This window comes from Artemia franciscana, chromosome 9, assembly GCF_032884065.1.
Source record: "Artemia franciscana chromosome 9, ASM3288406v1, whole genome shotgun sequence".
NCBI lineage: Eukaryota > Metazoa > Arthropoda > Branchiopoda > Anostraca > Artemiidae > Artemia > Artemia franciscana.
In genome coordinates this window covers 41,141,870-41,164,612 of record NC_088871.1, presented here as the reverse complement: position 1 = coordinate 41,164,612, position 22,743 = coordinate 41,141,870, and the positions used below count along the sequence as shown (strand labels likewise).

Below are 22,743 nucleotides of genomic sequence, written 5' to 3'. Positions count from 1 at the left end.
CTACGACTCCGTTTAACTACTGTATTGATTGGGTGCTTGAAAATACACTATCTTCTCATCCAAGAGTTCAAATCGGAGAGAGCCTTTAACATCGAGACCTTGAACATGCTGATGATGTCGCAAACCTCTCGGATACAGAGAAAGCTCAAACTATGCGCGACGAGGTAGTTACTTGGGCAGATCACATTGGCTTGAAATTTAGTACAGGGAAGAAAAATTTATTGCAATGAATCACATTGATCCTAATTCGTTAACTGTAAATCAAGTACAGTTGGATCAGGTCAACATCTTCACAACCTTGGGTCCCAGCTTTGTACTGGTGGATCTTCTGACGCCAATATTCAACAGCGATTGCAGAAAGCACAAATGGTCTTTCCTTCCTTTAGAAAACCGTTGGTGAACCGGCGTAAAATAAGCGTAAGAACTACAGTTTGAGTCTACCTGGATTAGTCCGCACAATCCTTGTTTATAGATGCAAAACTTGGACAGTAGATCAACTACATGACAGGTGTTGAAGCATAACTGTCTGCGTCGCATCCTCACGTTGAATCTGGATGATCGCATATCAAACGTGGATATGCGAGGAATCTGTGGTGTTAAGAGATGCGTTGCCATCACGATCAAGGAGCATCGACTGAAATAGTTGGGCCACGTCTTATGGAGGCCAACAGAGTACTTGCCTTGCCAAATTCTTCTAGCTGAGCTACTCAACTCATGGATGAGATGCCAAAGAGGACAGCGGAAAAGCTGGTGGAACCGGTTGAAATAAGACCTTGAACCTATTGGAGGGTTCCGAAAGGTTGGTCACAGATGGACAACCCAATGGCTCCCATTAGCAAAGCAGTTGGCAGTAGACCGCACTAAGTGGTGCAAACAGGTCTCGAAGACATGCGAAAAGCGAAGATTTTTTGTTAAATAAATAATTCCCGTAGATAGGGCTCCCATTAGCAAAGCAGTTGGAAGTAGACCGCACTAAGTGGTGCAAACAGGTCTCGAAGATCATGCAAAAAGCGCAAGATTTTTAGTTAAATAAATCATTCCCGTAGTAGGGCCCTAGTAGGGTTCAAGATGAATCAGGAAGCTGTTAAGTCGTTTTAAGGCTGAGAAGGCATTAATAATAGAATACTAATTCTATTATTAGGACTAAAAAGTTCAGGGTATCAGTTTTAGTAGTATATGCTTCTGTTGAACCTACTGACAGAGAAACTAGTGACTCAGATAAACTTTACTTAAAGTTACAGGAGCAAATAGACAGGGTCCCAGGTAGAAAAATGGTGTTTTTACTGGGAGAATTTAACGCCAGGGTCGGTAGAAATAGTAATAGTGTTGTTAGTGTTAGTGCTATTATTAGTGTTAAAAGTAAAGCTCTCCATCTAGTAGCATCTAGGATTAATTAAAAGCAGAAATTTCGGAATGGTAACTACCTCCGGGGAAGTTAAGATGTTGGTAGACTCCAAGATGAGAATTTAAGAGAAACTTTCCATGAGCAGCTGAATACTAAACTTATGAGTTTAAAATTTGACAATGTGGAAGATGTCTGGAATAATTTTAGAAAAACAATTTGTGAAGTGGCTGATGCTTTCTTGAGGACAAAATTTAAGACTGCAGATAGAAATATTACTGAAAATGCTTTATGTTTAATAGAGAGGAGGAGGAGTTTGTACAAGAATTATCTGAGTGATAAGACCACACGAAAGTAAAAGGAACGTAAAGAGAAAGTGGAGAAAGCATTAAAATATGAACTAGGGAAGTGTGAAGCGGAGGTCATGGATAAAATTGCCGAGGATCTGGAGGTTGAAGCTAGACGGCATAATAGTAAAATATTGTACTGGCTTGTTAATAAGTTTAGAGGGAGTAGTCATTCCAGACTTGTCCCAGTTAAAGATAGGAACGGGGCCACATTTAGAGATAAGGAAAGCGTTAAAGAAAGATCGGCGGAACATTTTAAGAACGTGCTGAGTCGATTTACAGTTGCAGGAAAACATATAGAGGAAAATGAAAAAGCTTGTGATACCTTGGATGTGAAGGAAGATTCGTTTTGTGAGAAAGAATTAGTGACATTACTAAAATGATTAAAAAATAATAAGGCTCTAGGTGCTGATAGAGTGCTAAATGAGTTTCCTAAATACGGTGGCTCTGAGGTTAGAAAGAAGTTACGGAAGATTATGAAGATTTTTGAAAAAGAGTAATTACCTAATGATTTTAGGAAAACCTTAATTAAACCACTGTATAAGAAAGGTGATGAGAGTGAGTGTCGTAATTATCCAGATATTAATCTGGTGTCTGTAGGTAGCAAATTACTGTTTTATGATACTTTTTAGACTTAGAGAAGCTGTACGCAAGGTTTTAAGAGAACAACTGTGAGGTTTTAGAAAAGGTAGAGGATGTGTCGACCAAAACTTCACTCTAGGTCAATAATTGAGAAATGCCTTAGTTGCCAAACAACTTTGGTCCTCGGTTTTATAGATTAAGAGCCAGCGTTCGATTCAGTTGATAAAAGAGCTTTAGCAAATATCTTATCCTTATATGAAATATCAGACACATACATCAAAGTGATTAGTGCTATGTACGAGAACTGCTGCGGTTAAGGTAGGGAATGAGATTAGCAGCTGTTTTAGAACTAAATCCGGAGTTAAACAGGGTTGCGTTCAATCCCATTTTACATGGATCATTTTGATGCACTTAGTCTTAAGGAGCACAGGTAAGGCAACGGGAGACCACGGAATCAAACGGGGGGGAAGAACTCTCCTGGACTTAAATTATGCTGATGATTTAAGCATTCTAGATGAAAGTACGAGCAAAATGAATGAACTTTTAGAGGCTTTGCAAGTTCATATTGCTAGAATAGGTTGGAAAATTAATATTAAGAAGACCAAGTCATTAAGGCTAGGAATAAGTGCAGACGAAAAGATGACGTTGGGTAACGAAAAGATTGATCAGGTGGGCAGCTTCACTTACCTTGGTAGTATTATTAGTAAAGACGATGGGAGCAGTGAAGATGTTAAAAGTTTAACAGCCAAGGCTCAGGGTGTTTCTGTCATAGTTAAAATAAAAAATTTGGAGGAATAGAAAGATAAGTATGCAAACCAAGAAAAGAATATTGGAAGGTACAGTGATGACAGTGGTCAAATATGGCTCTGAACCATTAGTGCTCCGAAAAAGGGATGAAAGTTTACTAGATGTTTTCCAGAGAAATTGCCTACAGATTGTTCTGGGTACCCGGCTGACTGACCGTATTTCAAGCAGTAGGCTGTACGAAAAATGTGGTACAATCTCAATTTCTACGGCTATAATGAAAGAAAGGTTGGATGGCTAGGGCACGTTCTGCAAATGAGGCATGATAGATTGCCGTAAGATTTTCCTTTTTGGTCAATTGTCTGGGGATAAATGGAAAGCAGGTCGTCCTCGTCTAGAGTGGGAGGATGTTCTCAAGCAAGATTTAAAGGAAAGGGGAACTTCCTGGGAGGGTGTGAAAAAGGAGCTTTGAATACATTGGGATGGAGAAGGAGTGCGCATAGCTGTGTTGGTCTCAGGCTGTTTGGTGCTATGGTGAGTTGTTATTAGTAGTAGTATTTGTACCTTTTAAAAGTGCTTAACGGGGTTTGAGAGACTCTGTTGCCTGATTCCGTGCGTACGTTACTTGTCGCTCATTAAAAAACAAAGATTTCTTGCTGAATAGATATTTTTATATCTTTTAAAAGAGCCTTAAGGAGTTAGAGAGACTCTGTTACCTGATTTCGTATGATTTGTTCTTTACTTGGCACTTCCGTCAGTTCCTGATTCCAACCATTCCCCCCCCCATTCCAACATTCCGATTCCGCCAACTCCGCTCCGACTTCCACCGGCTCCGGATTTTTTTATGCGGCTGCCCCCCCCCTCATAATCCATGGCTCGTCATCGACATGAATGGTCACAGTTTATTGAACGCTTTCGAATAGTATTATTTGCACATTGGAAGGATAAACACTTTCATCTATTTTAAAACGTAAAGATGAAATATTTCAAGAAAGCATGCATACATGATAAAGCTATTGTAGCATTGAGTGCTGACAAAATAAAATATCTGAACTGTGAAACAAGCAGTAATGGGGCCCTTATTGGAAATGTATGCTCGCGTTGTCATGACAGTGAGGGGTTAAATTTCTTTGAGATGCCCAAGAGCTTCCATCATCAAAATGATGGATATGCGAGAGAAAAATTTCCAGAGATGATAGTGCTCAAAGAGAATACAAACATAAGACATTTAGTCTTAACAAAGTGTCAATACCAACATTCTTGCTTACGCTGCTGGCCTACATGAGCCGTTGATAAATCCTATCGCCATCTTTCTGGTATGTATATATATATATATATATATATATATATATATATATATATATATATATATATATATATATATATATATATATATATAAATGAAACAAACACAGAAAACAAAACACAGGAACAAGAAACCAACTACTGCACTAACTCTTGTCATTTTTGTCTTTTAAAGGGAATGGTAGCACACTTGACGCTCAACCTTGCAGCACTGGAAATCGATCCTCGGGTCCTTTGTTTTCCCAGGATATCATCATTCCACTATGCTACAACACGGTGACAGAGGATGGGGAGGTAGTATTACATTCCCTAGTGCCATTTACTTTTCTTTATTATTCTAATGGCAATCGCCGGCTTAGAATATAAGTCTAATAAATATGAAATATTGCCAGTATTTTTTGACCTGTTTCTTACCGGCATTCTACTTAAACGCATTGAACTAACAGTAAATTGAAGGGCTATTCAGCCAACAGACAAGAATCTGACCAAAAGGGTTAATCTGGCCATTGAATCACAAGATAAGAATATAATCCCAAATAAGGTAAGGTAAATAGCATTCTCTGCCATTTTTAAGTGTAAAACAACAATTTTGGTCCAAAGGGCCGCAATACTGTCGAATAAGAATTGGGATACAGTAAATTGATTTAAAAATATCAATGAGCCTTCTATTCAGCTTTCCAGCATCAAAAATTCATAAAGACTGCGAGCCTGTTCTTTTTGTAAACAGGATGATTTTTTTTCGTCTCCAATGATGCTCTTACTTTCAACATTAAAAGCTTGTTCTTTTCCTAAATTTAAATGTGAATAGCAACTGATTTTTCTTTTATAGGGTCATGTCCTGATTTTTCCAAGGAGTCTTTTTAAGCCCCAAACTACAAAAGTAGAAACCATAAAAGTTATTACTTTTTAATCCCATTCTGTGGTTCTAGGCTCATTTCTTTTGAGGTCCCAGGTCAGCAATATTTTTCGGACACCGCCTTACATAAACATCTACTTGGAGCTTTAAAAGCTCCTGGAATAAGATCAGCATCCTAAATTATCCAAAATGAGACAGCATAACAGAAATTTCTGCCAAATATGGGAACAATATACTTTAGGATATAGAAATCCCAAAAGATGTTAATGTGATCCATGGAGCCAAACTTGCCAACCCCTTTAAAATCAATAGTTTTATTGGTTCGGCCTTCATTAGTTTTAGTAAATTTAGAGTCTTTGGTGCTTAAGAAAAGTATCTCTATAGCCGAAAATTTTTACGCAAAAAATCTATCTAGAGCTCAAAAGCTCTTGAAGTAATACCGGCGTCGTAAACTACCAAAATGAGAAGCAAAACAGAATTTTCTGCCAGATATATGGCTACTAGGGCCGTACGCAGGGAGGAAGCTACGAGGTCGGGCCCCCAAAACCTTAACTGCTTCCAAGTTGCTGGACATTTCTTGTTCAGATTATCAAATACACTTATTTCATCATTAACAAAAAATTACTTTCCTAACGAGAATATTTTTCAAATAAAAGTAAAGAGCCATATTAAACTTAATATTAGTAAAAATACATTCCTATAATCACTCAAACTCAAAACGATTAAAAATTACTATTAAAGAATAAATGAAACCCAAAACGAACACAAATTAACATAAACAATCATAGAAAACATATAGATATCATGTACTAACATAGATCAATAAATAAATCTTAAAACGAATAAAAATTGGATTGAATGTTCAAGTCAAACTACAAACGAACAAAAATTACTACAAACAGGAGTTTGTAGTAATTAAAAAAATTCGTTGCGTCATTTGCGTTTTCTTGAAAACTTGAACACAATACTTTTGTTTTTCAAAATATCGACGAAAAAATATACATAATATCACTATAATAAACAATACGACTGGAAAAACTAATGAAAGAAATCTGAGTATTTGATACATAATAATATTATTTCTTAGAAACTCAGCAATTCAAAATTTTATTTCACTACAGTTTCTATTTTAAATGTTGCAAATATAAAAGAAAATATTTGTAATTTATTTCGTTGTTAGTAAATCATAAATGACAGAACAAGCTTTAGATTTTTACGGTTAGAGAGAAGAGGGAAGGACAGTAGCCAAACTCCTGTTTATAACAATTTTTGTTCGTTTAAAGTTTCACCAGAACATTCAATTTTATTTTTGCTCGTTTTAAGATCTATTTATTCATTTACATTAGTACTTGCTATCTATATGTTTTCCATGATCCTTTATTTTAATTTCTGTTCGTTCTGGGTTTCATTTATTCTTTAATAGTAATTTTTGGTCGTTTTGAGTTTGAGTGATTATAGGAGCATATTTCTGCTGCTCTCTAGTTGAATATGGCTCTTTACTTTTTTTAAGAACATCTTTTTCAGAATTTTTTTTTTGTTGGTTAATTTCTGCTCGTTTTTGGTGGCCAAAGTTTTGGTTAATTCAATTAATATTTCTCCTCTTTTTCATGTCTCTGGCAAAAGAACTGAAATATCTAATTCTAATTGAATAGTTCTAAATGGTGGCTTTTGATTTATTTCAAAACCCTCTGAACAATCCCTAGAAGTTTCAACTAAATATCACCATTTTAGATACGCCCTTCTGACAGTCAAGATGCACACACTATCTTTTAATTGGATATTCTGACCCTTAGCTACTCTTAAGATATTGCAGATATGCTCTGTTGATAACCTGGATGCACATAGTATCTTTCGATTTAGTTTAAGAACCCCTCTAAGCGTTCCCCGAAGGTCCAAGCACTGTTCAACATGCCTTGAGAATTTCAATTTAATGCCCTTAGCCGTTCCTGAGATATTGATGAAGCGCCCCTTTGACAATCAGTATACACATAGCGTGTGTTTGATATTGTTCAACATCCCCTAATATTTTCTGAAAGCAGTCACAATTAATTGCAGTACCAGCTGCAGGCAGTCACAGTCACAAGTTGTCACAGTCAGAAGCAGTACACTGTTACATTTGCGGCTGCAGTAGTAGTAGGCTAGTAATGGCCCTGAAAGTTCTAAGTTAATACCCTTATCCATTCCCAATATATTGCACATATGCCTTTTTGATAACTTGGATGCAGATATCGGGTTTTTATATAGCTCAAAATTCCCCGAAATTTCACCTCAATATGCTAGATCTTTTCAGACGCACCCAGGATCATTTAAGGATCCTTCTATCAGTGTAAAGGGCAGCATCTAAAAGGGTAGAAAGAGAGGAGGCTGGTGGTTCTCTATTCCTTTTTCAACTTTCCTCTCAATATGATTACGAAGTTCTAACTTAATACTTTTAGCCTTTCTTTAGATACTGCTTTTGTGCCCTTTTGACAGTCTTTTTACATATAGTGTGTTTTGATTTTACTTGACGCGCCCCTCAACATTTTTTAAGGGTTTTACCTTAGTACCCTTAGCCTTTTTTGGAGACCCAGGATCAATTTTGTTTCCTTATATATAAACAAAGGGCAATTTATGTAAACGTTCAGCAATTGCACCTGAGGCTGTGGGGGTTCTGTCATCCCTGGAAGTGTAGTTATTTGACTTACCGACTTTTTTGAACAAGAGGGTTATTCTAAAGCTTTGATCAGATTTTCTTGGGGGCATTGCAGCTAAAAAGGGCATGGAGGGGGGGAGGGCTTGTTGCCTTTCCAACATTTTCAACATCTCCCTCACCGTGCCCTGAAAGTTTAAACTTATTACTTTCAACCGTTCTCAAAATATAGAAAATACGAAAAACGAATGCTCATAGTATCTTTTCATTTAGTAAAACATGCCTCTCAACATTTCCCTAAGTTTCACCTAAATACATTTTCAAACATCATCAGAATCGAACATTCACTCTTTTCCTAACGACAAGTCCAGCAATTAAAAAAGGATAAATTGTATAATTTACAATCCTCGGCCTGGGGCCTTTAAGGGGCATTGCATCCCCGGAGGCATGGTTACTAGACCTTATGCCTATTTGGAACAAAATCACTTTCAACATTTTGATCACTGTTCAGGGGAGGAAGGCATCTAAAAAGGGTAAAGGTAGGGGAGCTGTAGTTGTCAAGAGCAGGAAGATGGCTAGGAGGAGGTGGCTCTCCTCATCCACAGGATGATTTCTCTTCGCTTCAAGTTTTGATATCGCTCCTTACTTTCACTGTAAAAACTAATCTTTGTTTTTTGTTTTAATTCTATCAGGTTCAAGGTCTGTAATTTGAGAGAAATGAACCGGAGTTACTTTTATCAAATGTAAAATAAAAGCAACGTGAAGCTTATTGGATTTCATTAACCACGGTTTGTTTGAAATTGTCAATTCTGATCAAGCAGTATTTATCGGCAAATCGACAGATCTGATTTTATTTTTTTTATATGGAGGCAGGTGTAGAAGAAAACCTCCTAAAATAGGAATATATTTTAAGATGACTCCAAAAAACTTTGAGAGACCCCCCCCCCCCATTAAAATATCTTTAGACATTGTTTTTTAAGCTAATCTCTTACTTGCAGCAGTAATCACCGTTTTTACTGTAACATATTCTTTTTTTTTGCTTTTATGCATCTCTTTGGATCCTATACTTTGAACATCTACATCTCGTCTTTATCCCGGGAGTTATCCCTCCCTCGGTCATTCCATCCTTGTATCCCAGCTTCCAGCATATCCCATTGCTAACATTGATCAAGTTAACACCAGCATGAGCTTTTCTGTTAGCATATGACCTGGTACGATTCATTACTTCTAAGAAAAAAACTAAACAAAATATAGTGAAAAACATTTTAATGGTGAAAATGACATGATTAACAATCCCCTGAACATTTTCTTTTTTTAGAAAGAGTACGTGTAATTGACATAGACGCTGTTTATTCTCCAACTGATAACAGAAGGATAGAATGATTTTTCTTATCTCCTTCCTGGCAAAAACCACTCCAGACAAAGGGATTTTTAATGGAAGGCCTGTTTTCCTCGCAGGTCTTTCAGATAATATTAACTATAAAAAAATGGTATTGAAGACCCGTGGTCTCATATATTATCGAAAGTTGGAAGGTATATACAAAAACTAACCATACAAGTGCTTTTTCTTTACAACTATTAAGATTTTCAAATTTTTTTGCCATCTTGTATAATGCAAGGCAAACACTAAAGTTATGTCTCTTTCGAATATTATCTGCATCTCCAGATAAATCACCTTATTAGACTGTGCTTAGTTTGGTTTATATATGTACAGATTAGTTGAAAATGGATTCAGGTAATGACATTTAAGAATCAACAATCATTGGTAATAATCAGGGTGGTAGCATGCTCAGCTTGAACAAGGGTGCTCAAACAAAGATATAGGACTATCATCCACTTGCCATTTATACAGCTTTCAATTTTCATTGATTAATCTATGCCCTAACAATGGCCTCGAAACTATACCTAGTTAAATACAATATGAGTCTTTGTAAGAAGTAGCTGTTTTCTCCCCTCTTCCGCAAAGGAACTGAGTCCTAAGCTTCTGTTCTGCAATATATAAAAAATACACCCTTCCCTGCTTTGAAGCTTACATAGGCTCAAACGACACGATAGCGCAATCCACGATCGCCAGTTTTTGCTATTTTTTGCCGTCATTGTGTCACAAAGGAGAGCTTTATCAACAACTGGTTCGATTAAGGTCTAATGACGAAGCCCTGGTCCATGGTAGCAACGATAACCGATTGTATTATTATTTTTGAATTCAATAGTTATTTTCGTATTTAACAGTTTTTTTCACTGTCTTATTGAAAAATTTACCCGTTTTAATATATTTTCGTTTAAGTTTTAAACCTGACTTTAATATATTTTTGTTTCACTTCAGTTATAAGCCAAATGTAGCAAACCCTTTGAAAATAGGTGGCATTTTGGAATAATTCAGAGCACTCGTAAGATACTCTTTTTTTTATATTCAAAGATTTCTTACAGGATTATCCGGTCCTAGAATCTCTTATTCTTATTTCAAACACGCTGATTAAAATAGCTAAAGCTTTATAGTAACTGTCTTCAATAAAAAGCATTGCAGCTGTATAAATTTTAGAAGATACTTCTTTTTTAAATATTTCTTTCAGCTGCTCAACTTTGGGAAAGTTACCTAGTATTCAATTCTCCTTTAAGCCCTCTGTTTTTCTACAGACAGAGAACTTGGATAACTTGTCAGCAATAACAAACCCAAGGAGAGCTTTGTCAACAACTGGTTCGATTGAGTTCTAATGACGAAGCCCTGGTCCATGGTAGCAACCATAACCGATTGTAGCTCCATTTCCTCTTTGATTCTTGTTGAGAAATTGGTTGAATTCACATATAAGCAGAGGCTCACATGAGGGGAGATTGGAGGCTACTCACTGGCGCCCTGTGTCCCTTCGGAGGCACTGGAGGAACTAAGGTCTAAGCTAAGTCCTTTCAATCCCTGTTTTTCTACGAAAACAGAACTTGGATAACTTGTCAGCAATAAAAAAAAACCCTCTATGCAAGTCTAGTTTGACTGAACAGATTTTTGTAGTTTATATTTTTCTATTTTCTTTTTGTAGTTTATGATATGCTACCCATATGCTACAACATTTCCAATCCAGCTTCTGCTGTTTCGTTTTGTTGTTGATGATATGCTACCCATATTTCCAATCCAGCTTCTGCTGTTTCTTTTCGTTGTTTGTGATATGTTGACTTAATTGAATCCTCCACTTGTCAAATTGCTAACATAGCTGCAGATTCTATTTAGCAGGCAAAAGCAGCTGCAATAGTTCTTCCAAAATCAAGCAATAGAGGCGGATTTTAAATGACTTATACACCGTCAAAATGCATCGCAATAAAAGAAACAATTACATCGATTATGAAATGTTGTGCCTAATGCAAGATATAGGAAGAATTTATTTTTGATATAGCTGCTGAGCACCCCCCCCCCCTCTCTAGCACTAAGTTCGAAATGCACCATTGAGAATAGTAAACAATCGTCTGTAACTAATGGTTCAAAAAATTATAACAAGTCTGGCTAAAAAAAGCGTTTCTTACATTTTACTAAAATTTTAGTAAAATGTTTTGGGGCATGGCAAAGTCTTGGATTCCCACTTTCTTAAGGATCTTGTGTTTGTTCCATTTTTATTCACGATGCTAGAAATGTCGCCATAATTTGATTATGAGAACAATAATATATATAACTGTTATTTTCACTACAAAAATACAGTTTAATGAATACTTCAGTGCAATAGTGTATCCAGCTCATTTTTACTCAATGTTCTGTTGGCCTATATGTCCTGCTATATACATTATTCCTTAACGACCTATGCAGTACATATATTTTATCAAAAATTTATATTTTTGAAATTAATCGAACATGAACTGGCATTAAATTCTTAACTTCAACAATACATGTAAAGTCGTCTTTTATAAAAAGGAATAAAAAGAAAGCATAAATTTTCAACTTTAATCAATGTTCTACGATTTTTTTTTTCAATTAGTAAATAAAGGGAATTAATTCATTCACTTTCAATTAGAACTTTGCTAAAATCCATAAGATTTTAGTCAAACTTTATTTCCTGTTCTGTTATTCGTCAATGTGGAACATCTACCGCAAAAAATACCTTCATTTTATAGAATTGGGGAGGAAATATGCGAAGACCCTTAAATAATGGAAAAAACGTAATACTATTAGGAACTAATGCGCCTGACATCAAAAAAGGAAAAAATCAGAAATGGTAATTGATCAATGTGTTTATGGGAATAACTGCTTCGTTAGTCAGTAGAGAAAAAAGTTGAATCTTTTCCAAGAAAAAGAAACTTCTAAGGGAACAATATCTTGATTTGGCTTTGATGTTTTCATCCAAAGAGACAAAAGCCACAATATTAGAAATGAAAAAAAAAGATGAATAGCTCCAAGACCAAATCAAAAAAAAAAAAAAAAAAAAAAATCAAAAGAAATGATCTAATAAATATATTACTAATTTCGATCTATTTTCTTGTGATCTTTTTTCCTTTTTTGTTCACTAACTTTATTTTAAGGTGACTGAAATTCACAAAAGTAAGTGATAGTCAATGACCTTTACTATTTTTTTTTTATAGCAACTACTAATGGTAAGAATCAACATGGTGAACAGGTATAAGAAAACTATATCTCTTTTTGGTGTAGTCCACTAAACCAAAAAGGATTGTCTTCCATGTTTAGATAATATATTTCAGAGAATTTTAACTAAGGATACTACAAAATCACGAATTTCAGTACTTTTAGATTAAAATAGTACTTTCTTTATATTTTGGCATTTACTATTGTGTTTCAGAAAACTAGAACTTTTTCAAGGGACAATGCTTCTACTAATAATCTTCCAAATCAAGAACATAGTTTCGTAAAATTTTTGTCATAGAGATGGGAAAAGGGATGGAGATTCTGGATATTAAATATCCATTTATTCTGTTAAAAAATTATATTCTGAATTTTAGCCTGAAACGGGGTTAGCAAAATCTGACCACAAATTTTGCAGAATCTGGCCTATAGAGATATAAAAAAAATAAAGGCCAGATTTTGAATAATCAGGCTCGACCTGAAGAACCCGATCAAGTTAATTTCATGGCGTAAGGCTTAAATTTTGAGGCTTATAGGCTTATTTAAATAGCTTATTTTTTAAAAATTTAATTACAGCCGATATAATAAATGTGTATGTTACACTATATGGCAGAATTACTGAGTATTGTTTGGATCAAAGCCGGGAAGATAACAAAATGATTGAATGTGATGACCTAATTTTACGAATCCTCAAACAACTTAGCAATTAGTCAAGTGTAGTCAGATGCAAATACAAGACCAATTATCAGCAGTCAATCTATGAGTGAATGAAAAAAGAAAATGCTTTCTGCTGCCAAAACAGAATGCGTTATGCATCAACAATCAACTTCAACAATTGAAAATAACATCTTTCCAATATAGGCTATCTTCCAAATATGTTTATTCATGTTATTATTATGGCAAGGTATATTTATATTCGCACTTATTTATTATTTTTGAGATTATCATAATATTTACATTTATCTTCATACGGTATGCTTTAAGCGTATTGATTAGCATTCTTTTGTAAGTTTCGTGACAAATCAATTGTAATGTAACCTACGCAGATCTCGTTAATCTAAAACCAGAAAAAGAATCAGTCAATACATAACCTGCTGAGCAAATCAACTACAAGAAAGTTTTGTACCTGGGGTGGGAACAGGAAAATCAGGGCCATAAAGATTGGGCAGCAGCTTTCTAATCAAACCAACTATACATCTGTTCCAAACATCGATTAATTCCGGTCTGTGTCTCAACTTTTGGCATAATTCATTTAAAGTCTTCCACTGAGGTGGCGAGGGAAAAGATTTTGCACAAGCTAGAAGCCAAACTTCAAATAGCGCAGATAGAAGTCGCTCACACATCTGTCCTCCTAGATCGTCTGGTTGGCAAGGAGGTGACAAAAGTGAGTCACATATAGCCAATAAGAACATTAGAACTGAATGCCAAACTGATGATGCCAGGCTTACTGATTCAGCAGCGACTGTTTGAATAGTCCTCAAAACCCTGTGACAGAATACCGCTTGCTTTTCCGGAGCTAAAATAAAAGTGATAAAGAGAGATTTAAACTAGAAAATAAAAGACAAATTAAGATAAAGACAAAAAAATTAATAATCCAAAGTCATTTTACATCAGCTTCATTATGGCACATGGGAACATTTTTGGTTTTTAATCCTATAAATCCACCTTCTTCATCAAGTCTGCAGAACGCGTTAACACTTTCCTTTAAAGAGGCGAGACAATCAACATTATCTCTCAAAGGAAGACTTCCGTCGTGGCTACCAAACACAGCAATTGTAGTAAAAAAAACAAAATTAACTTAACAACGTTAATTCATATTTACAGAAAGGTATGGTGGCTTAATTGCAATGTAATATTGCTTCAACTGCCTAATAAGTGGTGAAATGCCCACTTAGATTCTAGGACTATTCTTCATTCTTGGAAGGGAATGGACGCAGTTCGACTAAAAACAAGATTTTTTCAACATAAATAGGGAGTTCGTCTAGTTTCCCTACTGAGGTCTGAGTAGAGGTTCAAAACCCTTTCCTACCCTTGCAAATTTCATTGGTAGGTAAAGGCTTATAATTTAATTATTATTGCACGAATTCAATACATCCTGAAAAACAGAAATATTTTTTTTTAGAAACAAATTGAGACATTTTAACTAGTTTATCGATCAGGAAGACAATTTTGGTGGTTTGTGGCTGTAAAAGACAGTTTTGTCAATATATAAAAGGAGTCTGTTTTCATCCCACCTAGCTGGTTTCAATAAAACCCAAGACAGATTAGAAAGAAGTCCCACCGACCTAGTGGCTTAAAAATAACCGCAAATAACTTGAGGTGGCTCGTTTCCCAAAAAAAAATTTACAAACTTTCTAAAAACTAGGCACTTTCTAATAAAAAAAAGAAACAAAATCCTTCACAGTCTACAAGACTGCACTTACGCAACATCTGTAGCCAAAATTCCCAAGATCTTTCCTCTGAAAAAGCGAGGAGTAAAAAATATATGTTACTTAACTATACGCGATTTTATGCTTGGCACATACAGGGGAAATTAAACAAAATTAAAATAGCTAATAGCTGAGCAAGCTTCTTCGTAGAGGGAACTTAATATTTTTCAATAAGGAACACAACTCACTACATTATTAAAATCAATGAACCTTTAACACCCCTTGACGACCAAGTGAACTAATACAAGTGAGGGCCAAATCCCTGTCTGGAAGGTGGGTGTTTCTATTCTCAGCCTACTTATAAAGTGACTTTATTTAGTTATTACAATATTATTTCTATAAAAAAAACAAGAGCTAAGAGCTCATATGGCACTTGTGACGAGGCGAGAAGAGCTAAGAGCCAAGAGATCATACGGTATGAGCTCTAACAAAATTCTATGAATCAATAGATTGATTTAAAAAGGAAAATAAGAGGCTTAATGCCGGTCAGGATTTAAAATAAGAGCTCTGAGTCACGATGTCCTTCTAAATATCAAAATTCATTAAGATCCGATCACCCACTCGTAAGTTATAAATACCTAATTTTTCCTCTCCCTTTAGCCCCCCAGCTGGTCGAATCTGGGAAAACGACTTTATCAAGTCAAATTGTGCAGCTCCCTGACACTCCCACCAATTTTCATCGCCCTAGCACGTCCAGAACCACCAAATTTGCCAAATCACTGAACCCCTCCCCCCAACTCCCCCAAAGAGAGCGAATCCAGTACGATTCTGTCAATCACGTATCAAGGACATTTGTTTATTCTATCCACCAAGCTTCATCCCAATTCATCCACTCCAAGTGTTTTTCCAAGATTTCCCCCTCCAACTCCCCCCAATGTCAAAAGATCTGGTTGGGATTTGAAATAAGAGCTCTGAGACATAAAATTCCTTCTAAAAATCAAATTTCATTAAGATCCGATCATCTATTCGTAAGATAAAAATACCCCAATTTTCACGTTTTCCAAAAATTCCGGTTTCCCCCTTCAACTCCCCCCAATGTCAGAGGATCTGGTCAGAATTTAAAATTAGCACTTTAAAGCACAAAATCCTTCTAAATATCAAATTTCATTAAGATCTGGTCACCCTTTCGTATGTTACAAATACCTCAATTTTCGAAATTACCCCCCCCCCCCAATTCCACCAAAGAGAGCAGATTCGGTCCGGTTATGTCAGTCCTGTTTCATCCTGTTTCCCATCCAGTTTCATCCTGATCTCACCGCTTTAAGTATTTTCTAAGATTTCCAGTCCCCCCAACTGCCCCCCCCCCCGATTACGCTTGATCCGGTTAAGATTTAAAATAAGAGATCTGAGTTACGAGGTCCTTCTAAATATGAAGTTTCATGAAGATCCGATCACTCCTTCGTAAGTTAAAAATACGTCATTTTTTCTTATTTTTCAGAATTACCCCCCCCCCCATCAATCAGATCCGTTACAATTATGTAAATCACGTATGTAAGACTTCTGATTATTTTCCCCACCAAGTTTCATCCTGATCCCTCCAATCTAAGCGTTTTCCATGATTTTAGGTTCCCCCGCCCCAAACTTCCCCCAATGTCGCCAGATTCGGTCAGGATTTAAAATAATTGCTTTGAGACACGATATCCATCTAAATATCAAATTTAATTGAGATCTGATCACCCGTTCGTAAGTTAAAAATACCTCATTTTTTCTAATTTTTCAGAATTAACCCCTCCCCCAACTACCCCAAAGAGAGCGGATCCGTTCCGTTTATGTCAATCATGTATCCAGGACTTGTGCTTATTTTTCCCACCAAGTTTCATCCCGATCCCTCCACTCCAAGTGTTTTCCAAGTTTTAGGTTTTCCCCTCCCAACTCCCCCCCAATGTCACCAGATCCGGTCGGGTTTAAAATAAGAGCTCTGAGCCACGATATCCTTCTAAATATCAAATTTCATTGAGATCCGATCACTCGTTCGTAAGTTAAAAATACCTCATTTTTTCTAATTTTTCAGAAATAACCCCCCCCCAAATACCCCAAAGAGAGCGGATCCGTTCCGTTTATGTCAATCATGTATCTAGGACTTGTGTTTATTTTTCCCACCAAGTTTCATCCCGATCCCTCCACTCTAAGTGTTTTCCAAGTTTTAGGTTCCCCCCCCCCCCCATTTTCCCCAGATCCGGTCAGGCTTTAAAATAAGAGCTCTAAGACACGATATCCTTCTAAACATCAAATTTCATTGAGATTCGATCACCCGTTCGTAAGTTAAAAATACCTAATTTTTCACAATTACCGCCCCCCCCCAAACTACCCCAAAGAGAGCGGATCCGTTCCGATTATGTCAATCATGTATCTGGGACTTGTGCTTATTTTTCCCATCAAGTTTCATCCCGATCCCTCCACTCTAAGTGTTTTCCAAGATTTTAGGTCCCCCCCCTACAACTCCCCCCAATGTCATCAGATCCGGTCGGGATTTAAAATAAGAGCTCTGAGACACAATATCATTCCAAACATCAAATTTCATTAAGAGCCCATCACCCACTCATAAGTTAAAAATACTTCATTTTTTCTATTTTATACGAATTAACCGGGCCCCCACTCCCCCCCCCCCAGATGCTCAAATTGGGAAAACGACTATTTCTAATTTAAGCTGGTCATGTCCCTGATACGCCTGCCAAATTTCATCGTCCTAGCTTACCTGGAAGTGCCTAAAGTAGCAAAAGCGGGACCGACAGACCGACAGAATTGGCGATTGCTATATGTCACTTGGTTAATACCAAGTGCCATAATTATCTATACTAATACTATTCCAATACTATACTATTTCTGTAGTAGCCTAGAATAATGAAATACACACCAAAAGACTCTTTTTGAAAGTTTTAAAGAGATCCGGACCCCCTGACATATGTGTCCCCAAAACACAAACAATCCAGTATATACTCTTTTTCGAAATCATTTCAAGTGCGTAGGACATTTTAAACAATCATCAACCAACACACTTCAAAATATTTTGAAAAGGAGCATATATTGGATTTTTTTGTGTTGGGGGGGGGACACGTATCTCCACTGTTATGTGTTATGTTTCGAAGAGACCTTGAGCCTCAAAACTCATTGAAACTCCAAGGTCTACAGGAATTGTCCAGTCTCTATGATATTTTGATGTTATATATTACGATTTAGGTTTTGACTGCTACATAAGAGTTCTGAAACTCCTAAAGTGACAGCCAAATTCATGTCTGGAAGGTGGATGTTTCTATTCTCAGCCTACACATAAAGTGTAAATTAGATAATTCACAAAAGTTTTCTCTAAAATATGAAGAGGTAAGCTTCGTAGCAACGTTAAACAGGTTTTCTATAGTTACTTAGATATATATTTATTCGATTATTGATTCTTGACATTTCTCTCACTTCCAAGCAAGTTTTACCAAGTTGCTAATTAATTTGTTAGTTATTTTAAAAATACATTGTGATACATTATACGAAAGTGCGACATGCTATAAAAGCCAATAAATACATGTTTAACATGGATCCAACTGACATATGGTTTGTGAAATAATGTTGAAGAGCCAAAAAAAAAACATTAAATGGAAACTCCACATTTATTCGGAAAAATTTTGCACTAAACGGAAAAAATATATATAAATATATTCTCGAGACAGGGCAGTCTCGAGACCGCTTTAAATTGCAATGCAAATTTAAAAATGAGCTCATAAACGCTTTCAGTTTTCATAATTAAGTTCAGGCCACAGATTATTGGAAACTAAGAAGAATAAAAATTATAAAATGAATTAATTAATAAGAATTAATAGACTAATAATAATAATAATTTAGCGTTCATCAGAAAAATCACAAATTCAACGATAACAACTTGGAAAAAAATTAGTTATATATCTAACCTCTTTTCTCGATTTGCTTCACTTTGACAAAGATGAAAGAAATTTGTCAAAACAGCACGATCAGTCAATCAATCAGTTTATTTATTAAAAAAATGAGAAAAAAAATGAGTAAATTAAAAATAAGACTGTTTTGTATTTTTTCACTCCTGTTGGATAACACTACACTTTCAGTGTCACTAGCAGTTTTTGATTCCTACTACAGAGCCAAAGTTCCCCATCTTACCAGTTTCTCATAGGAAGACAAGTCTGCAAATCATGACTAGAATATTGGAAGCTACAGTAATGGGGTTGGTCAAGTAGAGTTCTGAACCATGGGCGCTTTGGAAGATAGTGGAGGATGTGGCGTTTTGCATATGAAGAAAGACATAGTACCAAAGATTGTTCTTTTCGGTGATCATCTATGAATGACCAAGCAAAAAGCAGTTCGCCCTTGAACGGGGGAGGGGAAGAGTTTATAAAGAAGGATTGGAATAAATTAAAGCTTCATGTGAGGGAATAAAGAATGAGACTTTTAATAGACTTGGTTGAAGGATGAGCATGGCCAGCTCTGTTGGCCTCAGATGGCTTAGTGCAGCAGTTAGTTATTAGTAGTAGTATACCGGTCGGGTCCAGAATAATTTACCAGATGAAAAGTGGACAAGAAAATTCCAAATATTATGACATTGCCTCGGAAAAGTGAATAAGCAAGAAAAAATTACTAAAGAATTTTAGTTTGTTGTGAATGCATTTAAAAGATGATACAATGTTGTCAAATAGGGACATAAAATCAGGTAAATATTAGCTTATGTTAAAACCTTACATAAATAGACTTTTGAGTAAATCAATTATTTTGCACAATATTCGGTTAGGTCCAGATAGTTCTGATTTTATTGTTTGAAAAAGGGAGGGCAATAAAAGCAAAAAAAAAATTTTCAGGTTATTATTAATTTTTTTCAAGGGGGCCATGATTTATTTTTTGTGCTTAAGACCTATGTCGGGGGAGGGGGGGAGGGGGAGGGGCTAAGGAATCCTTAGATAATTCCCTGTTCATTTACTTAGACTTTGGTCCTCCCACAGCGTCTGGGACATAAGGCGACAATGATGCCTATCCACGAGGACCTCTCCATCATTCTGACCATCATTCTCCAAACATTTCCAAAAATCCAAAAAACATATACATAAACATGGGTGTTTTTTTTGTTGGGGTAGGAGTTATCAAATCACTGAAAACAGCAAAAAACAGGCAAACAACGCGACCACCCACTATTAGAGCTCCACATGGTGGCAACCGTCCAGGCCTCAAATTAGACGTCCATCTACATATGCGGAACAATGCGTTTTGTTTATTGTGTCTGCTTTAACTAAATAATGATCCAACTGCAAAAGAGAGCCGAAATTCTAAGGCTGAGCAAATCAACCTACACAAAACTAAGGGCTCAGTTAGGACATAACTGTTCGGGCAGGTCAGGCTAACTGGTTATTCATAGTCGTGGAAAAGCTTGAAAAATAAACTTAGAAAAAAATTATAGACAAGGAAAAAAAGAATACCTAAATCCTTTCTTGGAGAAAAAATCTTGAATAGTCCTTTCAATATTAAAGGTCCATACCGAACAGGATCCTGGACAACGACTGAAGGTATGCCCGCTTTCGGGATTGGAAGTAAGGAGGTTAGCCAATCACAGTAAATCCAAACGCAATCTTTAACATGACCTGGATCAGATGATGAATCTAGACCCTGATTTAAAACCTGAAAAATTTAAAATATTAGCCACATCAGAATGCTATTTCGTACAAAAAGGTAGACCCTAGACAACTAAATTCTATAGGCTAGGTAGTGAGGTTTAAGATTTTTTTTTCTTTTTTTTAGAGAATCTTCGTCATCAAGAAATTTACTCCTAAATTCGTGTCATTATAATGCATATTTCTCTAAGATATTCTCAAAGAGGAGGTCCGTTGAACCAACACACAAAAGACAAAGAAGGATTTATTAAACAATGTTAAGACACAACAAACTGGGAAAATGCCAGATAAAAATGAATGAAGCAATGAATCAATTCAACGAAAAAGATAAAAACATGAAAGAAAGGAGTAAAAAGCATAGATTTTACTAATAAAATAACTTTTTAGCTTTCATTGATTAGGTTTAAGCAGCATAAATATTTAATAATTGTTCAATTTAAGTATTAATTTTTAACCATTAAGACAAATGGGATGGTTATAGCTCTAGTTGCAACTTCAGAAAAAGCAAACTATAGTCCAAGGTAACCAAAATTCAAAAAGCGTTTTGAAAAAAAAACTGTCTGGTAAGAAAAATGTGTCATTTATTATAATTAAGAATGATAACTATTATATAAATTCATCCAAATAGTAAATGTTTATTGTGAAAACAAATTTTCGATATTTTTGAAAAAGAGCTTGAAATTCCTTGAAAGCGACGGTAAATTGAAGTGAAAAATATGCAATTGGAATCAAAGTGGTCGAAAATTCTAACATGGAGGTTTTGAGCCTCCCTGCCTCTTGAACAACAAGGACAATTGGATTTTGACATGGACAGTAGTGATGTGTTTCCCTTTTGTTTTATTTTTTCCTTCAAGGCTACTGCAAGGAGGGACGCGCGAAGGCGGAGTCACAATGAAATGTACGATACTCGTCTGTCCCAAAAACCTTTGAAAAAGAGTTTTATTCTTTTCTTCATACTAAATATTCAAAGTTTGTTCACAGGTATGAATCAAGTCATCGACGACATCAATTGACCTTAACTTAAAAAAAGTTCATAAATGCTTGATTTAATCCTTCTTTTTCACTAGCCAGTTACAAGAGATTGTTTAACAGAAAGAGAAAATAATTTGAAGGATTATAACTATTTTCAATGTGAGAAAAACATAAAAGGAGCTTTATAAAGGAAAGTTCATTTGAACCCCTCCTTCCCGTTAGGTAGGCTAAGTTTTCACTAGGCTACAGCAAGTTTGTAGACAGATTGTCTTATTTATAAGCTACTACTCATATCTACGTGCTATCTATATAATTGTCTAGATAGCACTAAAACAAAAGCAATTTTTACATGATTCCTCAAAACAAGATTGTACACAATAACATCCCTTTGACAGCAGGTCTTAAAATATTTCTAAAAGGAGTTTCTTGCTTTAGGAAATGCCGCTTACTCCCAAATATCCAGATTTGCATCACTGTAACACATTTTGCCCTGAATATTCACCAAAGGATGGTCCTTTAAATCAACAAACATAAGACACATAAAACAATTATTAAAACATCTTAAGATAAAACAAACTAGGCAAGTGCTGAGGCAAAACTGAATAAAGATAATGAATCAAATCGACGAAAAAGACGAAAAACTGAAAAAAGAATATAAGCTCAATTTTTGATAGCCAGATACTATTTAAGCTTTTATTAATTAGCTTTTAAATCTATTAAATGTTTAACAAGTTTGTAATTTGGATTCAGAATTGCACTGTTGAAATGTACTTTTCTCTAGAAAACAAAACATAGCAGGTATTTATTATGTAATATAAAAATAAAGCAAAGTAGGCAAATACCAAGGCAAAATTTAGCAAAGTGAAAGATGAAACTAGTCAATTTGACGGAAAAGATTAAAATAGAATAAAAACTTGCATAAAATTGTAGTAAGGCTTAGGAAATTTTTACAGGAAGCCTCTTTTGTAGGAACTTACTCCCAAGTATCAGATTTAAACAATTGTGATCTATTTTTCAGATGTAAATAAATTATTAACAATTAGGCACCAATTAAGTAATTATTTAGGTGAGTAGAAAACAACATAAGAATCAGCAAAAGCAAAAAGTAAAGAAAATTTTCTTAAGATTTTCATATAGATTTACTGTAAAATCTTCACTGACTTTCCAAAGACATAAAAACCACCTCTAGTGCCAATAATCAGTTAATTTCATTTGCTGAAAGCACAAATTACTTTCTAAATATATGAATTCATTCTGTAATGTGTTTTATGCCCCATACAACGTCATCTTCAAACAGTTCGTGGTAACGAACTGTAAGAAGTGACTCGGCTCAATAGTAACCGAGACTCTAAAAACGGAATTTTGATATCAGT

The 22,743-nt window shown here is 35.5% G+C and overlaps 1 protein-coding gene across 2 annotated transcripts in view; it reads right to left on the bottom strand.

Moving 5' to 3' along the window:
- Positions 1-22,743, bottom strand: part of LOC136031418 (ral GTPase-activating protein subunit beta-like) — a 192,096-nt gene that overhangs the window by 156,602 nt on the left and 12,751 nt on the right. For both annotated transcript variants that reach the window (XM_065710984.1, XM_065710985.1), the window contains exons 3-4: positions 20,207-20,405; positions 13,484-13,873 (exon numbers count right to left, since the gene is read on the bottom strand). In XM_065710984.1, the coding sequence (XP_065567056.1) occupies positions 13,484-13,873; positions 20,207-20,405 (589 nt within the window). The remainder of the gene's footprint in view (positions 1-13,483; positions 13,874-20,206; positions 20,406-22,743) is intronic.